At 41.7% G+C, this 17178-nt stretch overlaps 1 protein-coding gene across 4 annotated transcripts; it reads right to left on the bottom strand.

Annotated features, from left to right (window-relative positions):
* Nucleotides 1-3722: 3722 nt before the first annotated feature.
* ATPSCKMT (ATP synthase c subunit lysine N-methyltransferase) lies at nt 3723-17147 on the bottom strand. Of its 4 annotated transcripts, none has more exons than XM_053246196.1 (5): nt 16625-17147; nt 10256-10551; nt 9525-9662; nt 6594-6644; nt 3723-4513 (listed from the first exon to the last, which is right to left on the bottom strand). In XM_053246196.1, exons 2-5 carry the CDS (start codon nt 10538-10540, stop codon nt 4352-4354), a joined length of 636 nt encoding a protein of 211 aa, XP_053102171.1. In that variant the 5' UTR covers nt 10541-10551; nt 16625-17147; the 3' UTR covers nt 3723-4351. The 4 variants fall into 4 exon arrangements, with proteins under 4 accessions (XP_053102171.1, XP_053102173.1, XP_053102172.1 ...); XM_053246198.1 differs by lacking the exon at nt 16625-17147 and adding an exon at nt 16395-16618; XM_053246197.1 differs by lacking the exon at nt 16625-17147 and adding an exon at nt 16438-16618.
* Nucleotides 17148-17178: the final 31 nt, after the last annotated feature.

The following is a 17178-nucleotide window of genomic DNA, read 5'->3' as shown; positions in this document are numbered from 1 at the left end:
GGCTTTTGAGGTGCAAAAAAGCGCTTTGGAAATCCTCTTAATAGTTCTTCCACTTTAAAAAACAAACAAACATTTGTTTAGTCCCAATATGCTGCTGCTTCAGTGCCATTTTTAGGACTTTTTTGTGATCTCAATTGTGTTATATCGATCAGGGATTACAAAAACCCTGTATTCATGTACAGCATCCTGAAGCATGTGCCCACAAGACCTGCCCATTTGGACACACTCTGAAACCCCACCTCACCCCAGAGACAAATGTTTCTTCCCATGATCAGAGTGCTGAGGCACTCTAGTGTTCCACATCATGAGGATCTCTTCACAAGTACATCATTTGTCCCCCTTGGAGAGCGGGGGGCAGGGTTAAAGGACACCAACACAGGGTCAGGATTTTTGGGGTGTACTCTCAGGGATGCTGTGTGCAAGCAAAGTGGCTCAGAACTGGGCTACCAAAACAAGTACATAACATGAGTTGCACATCTATTCTAGAGAACCGGAACTAGCTGTGCATTGCCCAGCAAGCAGTGAGAAAGGCAACTTATGGGGTTTCTGTCTTCCCCTCTGATTGTCCCATAACCGGTAGAAATGTCTCCTTCTCCTCCTTCCTCCGGAGATGCTCTGTAGCACAGAGAAACATGTCTCTATTGACAGAGGCCTATCTAGGGAAAATAGCGCCTAGGGCAAGCACTGAAATTGTGCCCCCTGTCCAAACATCTGACACCCATCTTTCAGATAACTTTACCATAATATCAGCTGAAAAATGCAAGTCAAGCTCCTTAATCTTTTAATATTTCAAAAACTATTTAGCAGTGGATGTAGCCAGACCAAAAAATGCTGGAAAACTATAGATTTCAGTATGCTGGGGCTCATGAAATACCTAAATACTATGTGGAGGTGTACTTGGAAAACTAAACAGAATTGCCTGTCTAATTCTCTACTATGAATTGTAGCATCACTATTACATAAGTTTTAAAAATAAATGGAGAATTTGACTTTTCCCAGATACTCTGAAAATAATTTAAGGATATGCAGAGTAAACTGTATCACTGCTTGGAATATATTCTAGTGTTTCTTGCTCTCTTTCTCTAATTTTAACTGTCTTTCTGAAACTCCCAGTGGGCCTTAATACTAAGGATTTCACACTGATTCAAAGACAAACTCACCATTCCCCCTCCCTCTGCTAGCCTCTTAATTCACCACCACAGCCCGTCCCGGGCTGATTTTCGGGCCTATTCGGGCCTGCAAGGATCGGCGTGGTGGCCATTTTGGAGGCTGCAACACATGCTCAAATGGCCTCTGTGAGGCCTGGCATAGCCTAGGGCCTCACAGAGGCCATTTGAGCATGCGTGGTGGCCATTTTGTTTTTGGCGGCCATTTTTAATTTTTTTTTTTAATTTTAAGAAATGGCACCCCCCTTCAAGTGACGCCCAGGGCATGTGCCCTGCCTGCACAACCCTAGATACGCCCCTGCCTATTGAGCTGTGTGACCCTTAGGGACATGTTTCTGCCCAAGGCAATCTGAGGGGAAAGGAGGAACCTTGAACTATGTCCTCCCCACTTAATGGAAAAGGCTACTTAAGCACATGCACAGCAATCCATTCGGCACCCGCACCAGTAGATCAGATCTGAACCAATATCCCAAGATTCCATTGCAACAGAAGAGGGTTATAATGAATATAATAATGCCACAGCATCAAATATGGCTACTTGATAACATCACAAAGCACAACATCACGAAGAAGGTTTACACTGTCCTTATTCTGAAAAGAAGTTGGGAAATTCATCTGAGGTAATTAGCTGAGGTAATTGGAGCAACACTCCCTGTCTTCTCATGCTGGCAGTTTCATTGCTTGCCAGGGCTGCACAGCAAGACTCTTGCCTTGATCCAACTCTAGTCATGCATGATGACTTGTAGAAGAATGTGAATGGTGATGCACAATAGAATGTATTCTACACTTTATGGCTACTAGTCAACTATGTTACTAGATCTGGATGAGGGAGCATTGGGCCAGTTGTCTTGACAACAGGGGTGTGTTCCCTTCCTCCTACTCCTTGACACCCCAATGGTTTTGCACCCCCCCCCAAAAAAAACCCCACAGGAAAACAGAGTGCTTTCCATGGGGGCCTAGGGGAGGACTGTGAAAAGCAACATCTCCTTTTGGCTTAACAATATATACATATATTGAAATGCTTCCAGGAGAAAGAAAATGTAGTCTTGTAGTCTAAAAGCCTGCAACCACAAAACTGGCTGATTATGTGAAATCACCCCCAAGTAGCAACATGCCTTAACAATTCTTTGTGTGGTGGGGGGAGGGCACACAACAAGACACAGCTGCTTCTGGTTCCTGGCAACTCTCTGGCACCTCTCCCATTCTGCTCCACCCCAGCATTACTAAAAGTCATGTTGCCTGCAGGCTGGCCATTTGTCAGGTAGAGCTGCATAGTTGCAGCTCTATCTGACAAATGGCCAGCCTGCAGGCAACACAGGTTTAGGTAATGCTGGGGTGGAGCAGAATGGGAGAGGCACAAGAGAGTTGCGAGGAACCAGAAGCAGCTGCACCTTGTCTGGCACTCCCCCAGCTCATTAAGGCAGGCCACTACTGCTTCTCTGCACTCTTCCTTTTGGCTTTCTGTTCTCTATCCCACTTAGTGCCTCCTCCCAGAATTCTCCTCCTGTCCCTGGGACATCTGTGAAGTTCTCTCCCCACCCCACCCCCAGCAGCAAATTAATGGCTTTCCCTTTCCTCTCAAAAGCTGGACCACAAATGTTGTGAAAGCTTTGTTCCCAGAGCAATTAGAATGTTTGTGAATATTCTGTGCCATAACACCAGCTCAGCCAATTGGTGCCAAAAACTTCACCCCATAAGAACAATATACTATAGACTGCATCCCTTGTCAAGGAGATAATTTTTGACAGGAAGGACCTGTGCATGAATTTTGGGGAGGAAGAGAGCTGGCACAGCTCATAACAGTGCTGGATCCAGATTTTTGAGAGCCCTTGGGCAAAACATTTCAGAAGGCCTCCCTCCTCTTTGCTGTCATTGCTGCCAATTGTTGCAGTTGGTTTTCCTCACCACCATTGTCTGCTAACTTGCCAGGAAGAGAGCTGGTGGAGTGAATGAGCAGGTGGTGGCAGCTGCTGCTCCTCACCATCGTTTGTTCACTCGCCCCCCTGGGCCAAAAGCAACGGGTGGGTGGGTAAGCGAGCAGGTGGTAAAAGTGAAAAGCAGCAGCAGGGGCCAGGCAGCTCTTGGCATAGCAACCCCAATGCTAGCCCTGGCTGACAGGATGTTTTGTAGCTATCTGCTACCATAGCAGACATCAGCAGTGGCAAACTGTGGGCAGTGCAACACTCTATCCCTGACCAACCACACAGGTTGCAGAGGACCAGGTTCCCTGAGGGATATCCCAGGTCTTCCTTGAACTTTCAGTTTTCATTTGTTTGAAAGGAAGTCTCTAGGTACCTTCTGCTTAAAAGGACTTTTCTGCTTCTGCTTAGAGCAGAAAACATGCAGTCATATACCTAACTGCTCTGCTTTAAAAACAAAACATAACAAAAAAACCTTGCTCTTGCCCTCCAGTGTTCTGTCCAATATATTTAAAAATATTAGAGTACTTGTATTGACAGGTTTCTGCTGCTTGACACTGACTTATGATTCCTGCTGTCTACTCCCACTGTGTGCTTAGGTTTCCCCCATCACAAAATTTCTGGCTATGGTCCTGCATGCTGGCAGATAAAAGTTTAATATATTTCAGTAACACTGTATCTTGTCATAATCATAACAAAGTATAATTGAACTGAATAGAAAGAATGGAGGAGTGCCATAGCAAGCCAGGGTGAAAGGACTCACTTCATAATAAGGGTGCATTAAGAATGAGGTCTTAATCAAAACACATACAAAATACTGATTCTTCTGTAATACTAAATCAGAATATTCACATAAAGGTTAGCTGTATCAGAAAGCCCACTTTTTAATAAAACCTTATTACAGCTTACCATTTGTTGAATATTTTATTAAAATACTTATATTATTTTGAATGCATTTTTACGTTGGTAATTCACAAATTTTATTTGATTTATATCCCACCCCAAAGTAGCATGGGGCAGATAACGTATTGAACAATATTGGGCCATGACTAAGAAAAGAATTACAAATGTATTTTTCATCACTGAGATCTCAACTGATCTTTAAGGAGCACTAGTGTCAATAAATGTTTGAAAAACACATTCTGTGGTATAATTTCTCCCATCAACCTAAGAAAGCTGTCCATAAAATTCCCAGATTCAGAACCACTGGGGCAATACTTCTGGGATTTCAGCTACTTAGAAAGGATGTAGTGGGTCATAACTGCATCATCTTTTCATTCTAAAAGATTTGGAATCATATGCCCACACTGTGTCAATGCCCTCTCCAAAACTATGATTTGGCTTCCAGCAGGGGAAAGGAAAGCGACAGGCAATGACTCTAGCATCTAGCTGGAGTTCTTCTTCAAGCTTTTCCTCCAGCGGCAGCATCTGTGAAGAAATAATAAAAACTTTCAGATGGTGCAGAGGATGTGATGTTCAAATAAGATTTCAACAACACCATTTGTTGAAGGACTAAATGGTTTATGAAATATCAGCTATCCAAGTGCTTGGCAGAGAAGATCCAGGGACTGAAATTTCCCTTGGAAATTAAGCTGAAGACAAAGGCACTATGGTGCACATATACCAGAGAATATAGGGGGAATAAATAATCAAGTGAGGATTCAATAATAGAATATGGAGCCAGAAATGCGGCTCTTGGAAAACTATGAAGGAGTGCCACAGAGTGACTTAGAAAGATGAATGCCGACTCTACAGAAATAAAAGTGAAAAATGTGGTCATTAAAAAAACAGCAGCAAAAGAATTTATTTATTTTATTTTATTTATATACTGCCTGACTCCAGAGGCTCCAGCCAGTTCACAACCAATATAGCCTAGGATAAAGGCTCAGAAGAGGAAACAAGTATCACTACAAAGAGCGGAATGAAGCAGACCTATTCTTCCTTCCCACGTATGGAATTTTGAAGTCATGTTGGACTTTAAAAAAAAAAAAATCCTTTAATTCAAACCACTAAAAAACAATTTCATCTTCTCTCTCTCTCCCTCAAAGTCATTTGCTGATTTTTTTAAACCTTCCCCAGCTTGATTATTACAAACATCTCTTATTTCTGGCTTGCACGCTCTTCTACCCTCAATTCGGCTGCCTGCTCACAAAAATGATTTTTGTGCACCTCATTTCGCACATCCGTTTCTCCTCTGTTACACTACATTCCTTGACTCCTTTCCCTTACTGGATTCAGTTTAAATAACTCATATTGTAGATTAAAGATATTATATCTTTTCTCTTTAAATCTCTTCATTCTTCAGGCCCTTCTTGTTTTTCTTCCCTTCTCAATATTTGCTTTCTCATCATTGCAGCTCTACTGGTACTCTTTTCTTGGATGAACCTCCTATCTTGCACCCCTATCCTTTCCCTGTAACTCATTGTCTCCCCTTACATTTCCATCTCACTCACTTTGTAAGTGTTTAAATAGTGTCTGAGAACATGACTCTTCTGCTAACCTTTTACTCTCTAATCAGTGCCTCTTTTTCATCTTAGGTCCCTTATATCTTCCTAATTGTTACTGGTTTTTTAAATAAGCGAGTGGAGAGAATTAGTTCTTTCTAACTTAATTACTGTATAGCACCTAAACGCTTCCTAAATATTATCAACAATTCTGCTCCCCAAAAAGGGGAGGACGGGAAATTGTAATTATTGGGAGGATGCATTCTCAAGATGATGGACCTTCCTGTTGTCCTCTTTCAACATCCAGAGGAGCACTGTTTTTGTCCACATAAAAGTCAAAGCAATGGGGAAGAATATTAACAAAATAAAGAAAAACTGTGTTAAAAATCAAGCTTTCAAACGTTCAGTGAAGATCCTCAGTGAACAGTTGGAAACTCTTTTGTTCAATATTTTTGACACCAAAGGTTTATGAGAGAATGATGTCTAATATGTGTTTCCCCCATCCATGCTTTCCTTGCTATGAACAGAAGATACTGTGAAAATAAAGTTGTTAGATAAGTTTTAAGATTACTCTAACATAAATGCTGAAGGCAATTTTTAAATATGTAATATGATTCCAAAACCTTGCAACTACTTTTTTTAATGCTTCTCCATTATACTAGTCTGATCGTTTTCCCGGTCTGTAAATTGAGTCTACATACATAGAGTTCAATGTGCACAGACCCAATCCATACACGCTCATGTCTGCACAGGCCAAGGCTCTGTGCATTAGACACTATGTGCAGAGACTCTATTCAAACTTCACATATGAAGTACATGACTGTGAGATAGGACAAGCATGTGTGATGTGTAGGGCAGATGGGTGTGATCCAACTGCTTCAGGTTGTATTCACTGGAATGACAGTGTGAAGCGTTCTGCAGAGTTTCAGACTTTAACAGAAAATTCCATTCTTTAATGTTTTCCCAAGATGAAACAAGAATGGTCAAATCTACTCATTATCAAAGCTTTTAGTACATTTGATACATCAACTTTCCAGATAATATATGGTGAGATGAAAACTTACCATTTGAGGTACTCCAAAAATAACAACATTTGTATATTGGGAAAAACTGACCTGTTTAAAAAGAAGAAGTCAATTGTAAATAGTCACCCTCTATAATTACACCCTTTGCCTACTCAGTACAGCTAGTAGACACGGACTTGTGTAGAAAAACTGTATAGCATCTTCTTATATCTATATTCCATAAGGATCAGTAATGCTTTTAATTAATCCATTTAATTAAAAATTAAATGGATTTTTTGCCCTACCAGTCTCCAATTCCTATTTGCCTAATGGTATCACCTTAAGTGGTGCAGTGGGGAAATGCTTGACTAACAAGCAGAAGGTTGCCAGTTTGAATCCCTGCTGGTGCTATATTGGGCAGCAGCGATATAGGAAGATGCTGAAAACCATCATCTAATACGGAGAGCCAGCGTGGTATAGTGGTTAGAGTGCTGGAATAGGACCAGGGAGACCCGAGTTCAAATCCCCATTCAGCCATGATACTAGCTGGGTGACTCTGGGCCAGTCACTTCTCTCTCAGCCTAACCTACTTCACAGGGTTGTTGTGAGGAGAAACTCAAGTATGGAGTACACTGCTCTGGGCTCCTTGGAGGAAGAGTGGGCTATAAATGTAAAATAAAATAATAATAATAATAATAACAATAATAATAATAATACTGTGTGGGAGGAGGCAATGGTAAACCCCTCCAATGGTACCAAAGAAAACCACAGGGCTCTGTGGGTGCTAGGAGTTGAAATTGACTTGACAGCACACTTTACCTTTATCACAGCAGCCGAGATCCCCTTCTCCTAGTCTTGAATCAGAGCAGTGTTTCTTTGCTGGCATCCATGAGTTTAACAAGATGCTTAATTCTAGGTCTTTTTATCCTAAGAGCTGGAATGCCAGTCAATTCACCAGTCAAATATTATTTATTGACCAGCTATTATAAAACTGTAGTCAAATACAAATACTCTATGCAATCACAAGTGTGTTCGTTCTGGTACCTTTGCTTATTTCATCATGTAATCATCCCACAGAAAGCCAACTAGTATTATTAATTTTGTAATATTAACCAATACATAATTATACTTATTTGCAGTCTGGGAGTGTTTATGATCCCAGCTGTCATTGGATGACAGCTGGAACTGACATATGTGTCTTTCACCAACTGAGCTTGGTGTGCCAGCTGTGGATAGAGAGCTTGGCCATGGATACCCATGCTCTGGTAAGATCCAGATTAGACTACTGTGGTGTGTTATACAAGGTGCAGCTTTTCAAGACTGTTCAGAGACTGCAGTTAGCTCAGAATACAGCTGCTAACTGGGTTGGGTTTTGGGATAATAACTTCTTGGTGTTGAAATGGCTTCACTGGCTTTTGTTCCATTTCCAATCACAATTCAAAGTGCAGGCACCTACCTTTAGAGTTCTGTGTGCCTTAGGACCTAGGTACTTGGCGGACCACCTTCCTCAACATTGGCCTGCCTGGACACTGTGATCATTGTTGGAGGTTCTCCTGTAGATACACCTCCATGCTGAAGTGAGGGAAGTGGTGACTGGGAACGGGAGTTTTCATCTGGTGCCCTGTCTATAGAAAGGACTCCCCAGAAAGGACTGCCTGGTGTTTACTCTGATGTCATTCTGGAGACCATTTTATTTTCCTGGGCCTTTTAATATTTTGAACGATGACTGACTGTTTTATCTGCTGTGTTTCTATCTGCTTTAGCTGCTGTTCTCTCCTGTGGCATCTCATTGTTTTATTGTTGTTCAGTTCTTACAATACTTTGTTTGTATTTTGAGTTTATATCTGTGAAGTGCCCTGAGAACACTAGTGTGTTGAAGAGCGGGAAAGAAATATATTACATAAATAAAACCCTGATAATACAAAATTACAATGAAAGATAACAGAATTAACTAGCTTTCAGCTTACTCAGATTAGGGATCATAACCCTCAATCAGAGAAAAAAGAATATTTTGCAATTTTGGACTTAGAAAAGTCAGTGGTAACACAGACACAAACAAGCAAGGGGAGGGGAGCGGGTCTTGTGGTAGCAAACATGATTTGTCCCCTTTGCTCTGCAGGTCCACCCTGACTTTCATTTGAATAGGAGAGTATATGTGAACACTTTAAGATATTCCCCTTAGGGGGTGGACCTCTCTGGAAAGAGCATCTTCAAAGTTCCTTCCCTGGCATCTCCAAGATAAGGCTGAGACTCCTTCCTGTAACCTTGGAGAAGCTGCTACCAGTCTGTGTAGACAATAACTGAGCTAGATGGATCAATGGTCTGACCTGGTAGAAGGCAGCTTCCTATGTAAGCAAGAAAGTGCATTGCGGGGGGCGCGGGGAGAAGATAACTGGGAGAAAGAACATGAAGGCCTTCAAAAATCAATGATAGTTTAAAAGTTTAAACAGAATATGAGGAGCCAAAGTTGAGAAGAGACAAGAGAACTATAATGATCATAATGATGAACAGAACAGATTAGGCGAGTTGCAAAATTCAAAACAGCTTGGGAAAAGAGGCAGTCAGGCCAAGCAAAAGAGTGCAGCAAGAGTTAATGTGAGAAATAATGAGAATGAACAAGAGCTTTAGTAGCATCATAAAAGACTAAAAGGTCTAACTTGCCGCTATGCAAAAGATGAAAGCAACAAGATTTAGCAACAGAGTAAATGTGATGCAGTACACAGATAAAATCAGAGGCAAACCCTGCCTATGAGTGTAACAATCTAAACAAGACAGACACAAAAGGGGTAGTGAAGAGGAGGGGAACAGAAATTGGCGAATTGCCTCTGGTTTGAATGATTCCACTAGAATTTTAATTATGGAATAACGGTAAAATTATATTTATAATTATCACACATCTTCAACATGTTACGCTACTCAGTACAATATTGCTATTTGACCACTTTTTATTTGCTTCATTGAACAATGGTAAATGTTTTCACAAACACCTACCTTCCACAAATCTGAAATGTAAAATTTGGCATCTTGATGAACACCTTCTCTCCAAGCATGGTATCTGGAATACCATACTAACCATGGGTTTAATTCATAACCAACAGCTTTGAATCCAACTTTTGCAGCGGCTATTACCTGCAAAATGACAAATCATTCATTGGGTCAGCAAGAGAAAAAGATTCACTGGGACATTAGTTCCTGAAAGGCTGTGCTAAGTGGAAACATAGAAAATAATTTTAAATAAGACAAACATGAAGCAGGATCCGAAGCAAGTACAGGCAAAAGTGGGTCCTACTGCGTCCCCAGCTCAATTGGCATTATCTCAGTTAAAGAACTGCCAGCATCTGTTAAAGGCAGCAGGACTGGACAATATGTCTGCTAGAAGGCAACTGCCAATGAAAGTGACAAGTGGCTAGGGACCAGTGGTCTGAATCAGTGTAAGGCAGCTTCATGCTTTCATATGTACTTGCCAACTCTATCCCTACTACCAAGTTAAGTAGACACCTTCAGTACAAAACTCCTCATTAACACCCACTTGCCTGGCTTCACAATCCTTTCCATTTAAATTATTATATTATTTTTTATCTATTTTTTTATGTTTATATCCCACTTTTTCTCCCAGAGCGGTGTACATAGTTATGTTTACCCTCACAGCAACTTTGTGAGGTAGGTTAGACAGAGAGATACCTGGCTAGGTAGAAACAAAACTAAAACTTATTGAAACTTACAATGCGGCCATCGCCACTACCAATGTCAACCAGGGATCCGTTTCTGCCTTTCAACATGCTCAGGACATTTTCAACCTGCTTCGAAGTTGCAGGTACAAATGGTAGGCAGTGTTTCCTCAGTGCTGGAACAATAAATGGAGCAGCAACAGTGTACAGGGCCACTAACGTCCCACCTATAATACCAGTGACTAGTAAGCCACATTTCTTTTGTGTAGCGCCTTCTTCAGTGACAATCAAAGGCAAAATGTTTCCTGTTCTGCTGTCTTCGGGAAGTATTTTTGACATAACAAGAACACCTAGAAAAAAGGAAAAAGATTATGCTTAACTATCGAAAGTAGAATCCAACCAGTTAGGCACCTAAAATTCCACTAATTTTAGCAGGGGATATAAGAAGAGCCCTTCTGGATGGGAGCAAGGGTCCACCTAGTTCAGCATCCAGCTTCCAACCAAGTTCAGCCAGATGTTTCCAGGAAAACCATGAACGGGTCATAAAAGGCAATAACTGTCTTCCAGCATTTAGGTATTCATACTGAGAGGTACACTGTCTCTGAACATGGAGGTTCCATTTAGTTGTCATGGCTAATAGCTATTGACAGAATGATCCTCCATAAATGTGTCTCATTCCCGTTTCAAGCCATCTAAGCCTGTGGTCATTACCTAAGCCTGTGGTGATCTTGTAGCAGTGAATTCTATTAGTCAATTATGTACTGTATTGTGTTAAACAAGTGCTTGCTTACATTTCTCCCATCAAAATCAATGAAGCTCAAAATTGCCTCACTTTGGCTAGACTGTGTTCCAGTTCTCTAATTTATCATAGCAATTTCATTTTAGGCTTTTGTTTCTTGACAAAAGAAACTGCCTCAAATCCTATTAACGAAAAATGAATTATGAGAGAAACAGAGCTATAGATCAACATTGCTCTCATTTAAATTGTCCAAAATTTACAAACATAATCCAATATTAATGCATACTATTCAAGTCCCAGAGGATCGAAGTAAAGAAGGATCACATATTTTCAGAAATTCTTTTTTCGGCATGATTGTTGCTTTTCTACCATAACATTCATAAGAGTTCCAACACCAGACATTTAAATGTTCATTGTTCATACATAAATTAGATCCCTTTTACAAAGAAGAAGGAAACAGACAGTGCCATATACAAGCTCAGTATGCAAATATGCTCCTTTTGAATGCATTGGTCTTTCTTTTCAGATTGCGAGCTTTTTGGGAACAGGGAATAATCTTTCTATGTAAACTGCTTTTAGAATTTTTTGTTGAGAATAAATATTCTTAATAATAGTAATAGTACAACAACTTAAAAATTCAGACATTTTCAGATTAGAGGTAAGTTACATTGATTTAAATAGGTCTCACTCCCAAGTAATGGTAAATCCCATTAAACCCAGTGGAATTGCCATCTGAGTAGGCCTGCACAGGGATTATGCTGTTTACATCATTGCAAATTCTGCTGTGTCATATTAGTGATATAGCAAAGCGCAACGGCCAATAGAGAGTGCAATGAAGTCATGATATGTTACATGGAAATATCTACCTATATGACAAATGGCTGTAAAAAGTGCCACTTTTTAGAAGCCTGCCTTAGGTCAGGGGTGGAACAGGGATCTTTAGCGAAGGATGTCAGCCCAATTCTTTGCTGACACCAATGTGCACCAAAAACCATTGTTTTCAATAGACATATAAAGGGACTTGCAGAGTTGCTTGTTGTGGCTTCTGTATAAAGGGTAAACTCTGTAGAGATACAGGGGGGAAATCACTTCAAAAAGCTAGTTTAAAACATGTTTTAAGAGGAGTAAAACGAGGAAAAAAGGTGGGTGGAGGAAAGAGAAAAGAAGAGAGAAAAATAGAGGGAAAGGAGAAAAGAAACATGGAGGCGAGTCTCGCGATCAGTGAGACCCGCCTTAAAAGGGTTTGCATTACAGGGAAAGCGGGCTTAGCTTGCTCTCCCTGCAGACAATTACAATTGCAGCCCTTACAATTACAATTGCAGCACATGACTGCCGGCTCCGTCACAGAGCTGGCGAGGGCTGTAGGGATGCGCGGCCCCAGAAGTTCCAGGATACCCCGCGCAAGCGCATGGGGCATCCTGGAGAGACCCCCAGGGCCGGGAGGCTTGTTTCAGCCTCCTGGTGGGGGTCTCCTCGTGTGTTGCCGCAGCACAGAGCTACACCGCGGCAACACACGATCAGAAAGACAAGGTTAACGAAGCGCTCGCTCCATTAACCTCGGCTAAGGGGAGGGGTACTAGGAGGTTTACTGCCGGAAGCCACGTGGCTCCTGTTGCAGCACACGATCAGCCAAAAGAGGGCTTGGCTCCCTTAACCCACTTTCTGCTGATTGTGAGAATCTCCTCAGTGATATATATATATATATAGCTAAAAATTAAAATGGGTTTCATGTTGCAGAATAGGTTAAAAAGTAGGTGCAGTTCTGAAAAGTTTGAAGTCTACTGATCGAGGCTAGAATGTGCAGAAACTTGTATTTACATAGCAGGGAAAATAGAGGAAGAACAATGGGAAAAACCCACATTTTCTCCTCCAACGTTTGTCACATTAGTTTTAGAAGACTTCACAAAAGAGTTGCCAGGTTGCAACCTGAAAAGCAAGTGGGGTTGAAGAATGACCAATGGAAGGACAGCAAGAGCCACCAGAAACAGCGAGAGCCAGCACGTTTCTCACGTTAGTAGTGTATTTAAAGGTAAATATACATTGTCTAGATTGCAGCCTGGCCATGAAACATGCATTTCTGTACCACATACCTATCATATATTTATACATTCAGATGTTATAAATATCTGCTACAGCAAGCCATTTTTTTCTAGTTCCCCAATAGTATGATATTTAGAATGGCAAAACTTAGCATATGCTAACAAAATGAGCATACTGATGTGTGTAAATATTTTTTTTAAATGCACTGGATACAAATAAGGTACACAGTATCTACTAGCAAACATAGTAGGTTTACTGTGAGCTAGCTCACAATCAGTAGGCTGTTAATTCTATTGTTATGTCCAGTGCTTAGCACAATCTTAAACACTTTATCAATATTGGCTGAAATTCAGACCAAATTACTCAATAACACTACTCAGCGGTGTTCCCTCTAAAAGAAATTCCCAGATGTTGTTGACTACAGCTCTCAGAATCTCCAGCTGCAATGGCTTTGTTTGGGGATTATGGGAGTTGTAGTCAACACCTGGGAATCCTTGTTAGTGGGAACACTGCTACTCAGTAGTTTTTCTAAACAAGTTACTGGAATTAAACTACATAATTTTAATAGGACAACTCAGGAGTAATCTAGTCTGGCTGTCAGTCATTGTTCTTAATGATTAGACTTTTGCACAGCTATATAGACCATAACAGCTTAGGCAGAGCAGTAGTTTCAAGACTGAATTGTGAACTAAATCAGGAAGTCCCTCTATAGAATTTTGGGTTTGGAGATTGGCAGTGGCAACAAGGATAGTTTGCATGAAATATCAGCCTCTCCTCATCACCACTGCTGTGTTGGCTTCAGTAGCTGGCTCTCTCCCTCTCCCCTCCAGCAAGCAACAAACGTTCTCTGTTCCATTTTGGGAGCAGAGAGAGTGAACAAGCTTGCTGGAACAGGGAGAAAGAGAGAGTACAGCAACAGCAGCAGCAAGGAGAGGCAGTCTCTGCAAGCAAGCTGTTCTCTCTACCACAGCCATTGATCTACAAAATTAAGCAGCAGCAGCAGCATCCTGAAAAGGAAGGCCAGCTCAGCTAGGGGGAAGAGGGGTGGTTACAGTGCCAGTGAGCCTGCTGGGGGCGGGGGATGCCCAGCAGGGGAAAAAGCACAGAGGTGGCAGCAGCGGAGATCAGAGGGGACATGAGCCCCAGACAAGTGGGGTGACGCACATGAGCAATATGAACTGCACATGTAATGAACAGCAAGCAAGAGAGTATGTGCCCATAGATGTTTCTCACCTGGGGTTCCAACTGGTCTGGGATCAGCCCTGATCTGTGATTGTAATACTGACCTAATTAACTTACATGACCATTGTAAAAATTGTGAAGAATGTATAAGATGGGATTTCAGTGCTTAGGAGCCTATTAGATATTATTATTTAATAGTGATATTAAGTAAGATATCTTACTTAAGTGATATCTTACTTAAATATCAAGAAATGATATTTTCAGTGCTGTAGCTATGCTTTCCAGATCCAGAATCCCAAAGGATTCCTGTATAAGAACATGCAGAAGGTTCCAAGTTCCCTCTCTGGCATCCCCAAGACAGCACTGAGAGAAATTCCTGCCTGCAACCTTGGAGAAACTGCTGCCAGAGCTAGATGGACCAATGTCCGAATCAGTATAAGGCAGCTTCCTATGTTCCTATCTGAAACAGACTTACCAGGAAGTAAATCCCAACAAACTTGGAGACGGCTGTTCTTCAAAATCTGAACTTTTGTATGGTGTCCCTCAAGGCTCCGTATTGTCTCAGATGTTGTTTAACATCTACATGAAACCGCTGGGAGAGATCATCAGGAGATTAGGTGCGGGGTGCTATCAGTATGCTGATGACACCCAAATCTATTTCTCCATGTCAGCATCATAGGGAGAGGGCATAACCTCCCTAAATGCCTGTCTGGAGTCAGTAATGGGCTGGATGAGGGATAACAAACTGAGACTGAATCCAGATAAGATGGAGTTGTGCGGGGTCAGAACTCGAGAGACAATTTTGATCTGCCTATTCTGGATGGGGTCACACTTCCCTAGAAGGAATAGGTACGCAGTCTAGGGGTGCTTCTGGATCCAAGTCTCTCCTTGGTGTCCCAGGTTGAGACAGTGGCCAGAAGTGCCTTCTATCAGCTTCGGCTGATACGCCAGCTGCATCTGTTTCTTGAGTTAGACGACCTCAAAACAGTGGTACATCTGCTGGTAACCTCCAGACTGGATTACTGCAATGCGCTCTATGTGGAGTTGCCCTTGTACGTAGTCTGGAAACTACAGTTGGTCCAGAATGCAGCAGCCAGGCTGGTCTCTGGGTCATCTAGGGGAGACCATATTACTCTCATATTGAAGGAGTTACACTGGCTGCCAATATGTTTCCGGGCAAAATACAAGATGTTGGTCATAACTTATAAAGCACTAAAGAGCTTGGGCTCTGGGGTTTTAAAAGAACGTCTTCTTTGTTATGAACCCCACCACCTATTGAGATCATCAGGAGAGGCCTGTCTGCATTTGCCACTGGCTCTTCTGGTGGCTACTCAGGGACGGGCCTTCTCCGTTTTATTTTATTTATTTTTATTTTTACATTTATATCCCGCTCTGCGCTCCCTAGTGAAATAAGAGCCTCCCCATCTCTGACATCCTTTAAAAAGTCCTTAAAGATGCATTTCTTCACCCAGGCTTTTATTTGATATTGTTTTGATTGTTTTAAATGTTGTTTTTAGAATATTGTTTTAAAATTTTAAATTGTGTTTTGAATGTCTTGCTTTTAAAAACTTTTTCCTTTTGTTTTGTTTTTAATTAATGTTTTGCTTTTTAATCTTGTTGTAAACTGCCCAGAGATGTAAGTTTTGGGTGTTGTAAAAATATGATAAATAAATAAATAAACTCAACAGTAATCCCTTATGAAAAAATATATTTAGGATCAGACTGCACAGAAAGCAGATTTTCATCAATGTGGCTTAATCCATCATGGTTCTGTTATGAAAAAACCATTCCTGACAAATCTTTCTATGCAACTCTTGCAGACCCATCTCAATTGCACTTAACAAGAAGAGTTCCATTAATCTCAATGAGATTTAGCTTTCAGATAAGGAATCCATCTTTAAGTAATCTCCTTGGATCAAGCATCTGCTTTTTGTTTGTTAATACATACACTGGTGGCACATGATAATACAGGAATCTTCTCAATTTGGACCTGCCAACTTAATATGGAAACCACAAAGGGGTACTATAGCTTGTCCAGAGCTCAAGGGTGCTTGCTTCATGCACGTCTCTTTTCATTTCCTGCTTTCAGGACCTCCCTCCTTGCTTTTCTCCACCACAGCCTTACCAATAATATATGCAAATGTAACTTCTTATTTTGGACAGGGAGCAAAATGATCCCACTAGTTTACGGGATTCATCACGCATGGAATCATAAGCACTCATCATGCTTACTTCTGAAAAAATATGCGCAGGATCGCCTTCTCAGGCTACACACCTAGTCACACATGGAGCCTGGTTGTATACACATGGACTTGGGATGAAGTCGTCCCACTGAGTACGCAGAAGAAGGAGATGAGCTTATCTCTGAGTAACCAACGGTGGTGACGACCGAGCTACCTTCAGGGGTTTTATAGTGGCTTTACCCCACCCCCGATTCGGAAAATGACGCAGGGACCACTTACAGAACACAAGCCAAGACTCCGCGGAAGCAGCTAAAACACGCCGCTTCCGGTTTCATCCGACGACTGTCCGTTGTCCTCAAAAAGGGGCGGGCTTGGTCTGATTCCTTCGCCGCCGCCGGCAAGTTCCCCTTCAAAACAAAGGGACGCTGATGGGTTTGGCCTCCACTACCGCACTGGATAGGCAGTCTTTTGAAAAAAGCGATATTACTTCAAATATATCATAAGAAAAAAAGAATGTAGACTCATTCGGAACGACAGTTGGAGCCTAGATAGCAAAAGGCTAGAGTGACGCCCAGCCTAACTTCCGGTACTAAATCGAAACCCGTCGGTCATGATTCTCTATCGACTTCAGGTGTCACTTTATCTTTGGCTTCTCTATGGTGAAAGCCGTCGATTATCTATTGTAGCATAGAATGTTCGCCCCCTAGTTCCCTTTCTCCATCAATTGTATTTCCTGCGGCGGTGTTTTGCCAGCACGCGTGCGCACTCGCTCGTGCCTCTCTTAGATGCTTCCAGAATACAGTTTGCTGGCCGACAGACTTCCGACGAGAATC

This window comes from Hemicordylus capensis, chromosome 4, assembly GCF_027244095.1.
Source record: "Hemicordylus capensis ecotype Gifberg chromosome 4, rHemCap1.1.pri, whole genome shotgun sequence".
In the NCBI taxonomy this organism is placed as follows: domain Eukaryota; kingdom Metazoa; phylum Chordata; class Lepidosauria; order Squamata; family Cordylidae; genus Hemicordylus; species Hemicordylus capensis.
This window is presented reverse-complemented; position numbering and strand designations above follow the sequence as displayed.

Bases quoted from the DNA above. Each gene is read 5' to 3' on its own strand.
- ATPSCKMT (XM_053246196.1), bottom strand. From the start codon at position 10,540: ATGTCAAAAATACTTCCCGAAGACAGCAGAACAGGAAACATTTTGCCT. The intron at 9,663-10,255 runs GTAAGTTTCAAT...GTCATTTTGCAG, and splicing joins GTAGTGGCGATGGCCGCATT to GTAATAGCCGCTGCAAAAGT. The intron at 4,514-6,593 runs GTAAGTTTTCAT...ATTTCTTCACAG, and splicing joins TTTTTGGAGTACCTCAAATG to ATGCTGCCGCTGGAGGAAAA.